This window comes from Eimeria mitis, genomic scaffold (genome assembly GCF_000499745.2).
Source record: "Eimeria mitis Houghton genomic scaffold, Emh_scaff3838, whole genome shotgun sequence".
NCBI classification, from domain to species: domain Eukaryota; phylum Apicomplexa; class Conoidasida; order Eucoccidiorida; family Eimeriidae; genus Eimeria; species Eimeria mitis.
Genome location: NW_013572171.1, coordinates 2,156 through 3,245, shown reverse-complemented (window position 1 = coordinate 3,245; position 1,090 = coordinate 2,156). Strand labels below are relative to the sequence as shown.

The following is a 1,090-nucleotide window of genomic DNA, read 5'->3' as shown; positions in this document are numbered from 1 at the left end:
GCAGCAGCAGCTGCTGCTGCTGCTGCTTGGCTTGTCAGCGGACTCGTCGGTCTGCTGCTGCTGCTGCTGCCGCCGGGGACACACACCTGCACTTCCTGTGCTGCTGCTGTTGCTGCTGCTGCTGCTACTGTAGCTGCTGCTGCTGTTGCCGTTGCTCCTCCCCCTGCACCTGCTGCTGCTGCTGCTGCTGCTGCTGCTGCTGCTGCTGCTGCTGCTGCTGCTGCAGTGAATATGCTGGGGGCCCCTGACGTCGGTGCTGTCTCAGCAGCAAAGGAGGGGCCCCCAGGGGCCCCTGCAGCAGCAGCTGCTGCTGCTGCTTCTGCTGCTGCTTCTGCAGCAGGTGCTGATGATTCTACTACAGCAGCAGATGCAACAGCAACAGCAGCAGCAGCAGCAGCAACAGCAGCAGCAGCAGCAGCAGCAGATGATTCGTTTGTCCGTCTCCCTGATGAAGAGACAGCTCTTATAGACGGAGACACAAAAGAATACCTACAAAAGTGGTACGTGCTGCTGCTGCTGCTGCTGCTGCTGCTGCTGCTGCTGCTGCTGCAGCAGCAGCAATAGCAACGGCAGCAGCAGCAGCAGCAGCTATAGCAGCACCAGCAGCAGCAGTAGTAGCAGCAGCAGCCGTAGTAGCAGCAGCAGCAGCAGCAGCAGCAGTAAGAGTAGCAGCAGCAGCAGTAGTAATAGCAGCAGCAGCAGCAGCAGCAACAGCAGCAGTAGCAGCAGCAGCAACAGCAGCAATAGCAGCAGCAGAAGTAGCAGCAGTAGCAGCAGCAGCAGGTTGAGCCCCCAATAGATAAACAGAAAAAAAAGAATAATAAAAACAAAAAAATAAAAAATAAAAAAAAGAAAAAAGAAAAAAGGAGACAAATAAATAAAAATAGAGACAAAAGGAGACACACAGAGACAAAGATAAACAGAGACAAAGCAATATACAAATAAATAAATAAATAAATAAATAAATAAATAAATAAATAAATATACAAATAAATAAATAAATAAATAAATAAATAAATAAGTACAATAAAATAAAGAAGAGACGGACAGAGAGAAACAGAGAAAGAGAGACAAAAGGAGACAGATATAC

The 1,090-nt window shown here is 48.8% G+C and overlaps 1 protein-coding gene across 1 annotated transcript; it reads left to right on the top strand.

Annotated features, from left to right (window-relative positions):
* Nucleotides 1–231: 231 nt before the first annotated feature.
* EMH_0070070 (uncharacterized protein) lies at nucleotides 232–799 on the top strand (the record flags this gene model as incomplete). The annotated part of the gene is made up of 2 exons (XM_013498932.1): nucleotides 232–500; nucleotides 553–799. The coding sequence occupies 2 exons, from the start codon at nucleotides 232–234 to the stop codon at nucleotides 797–799; spliced, it is 516 nt and encodes a 171-aa protein (XP_013354386.1).
* Nucleotides 800–1,090: the final 291 nt, after the last annotated feature.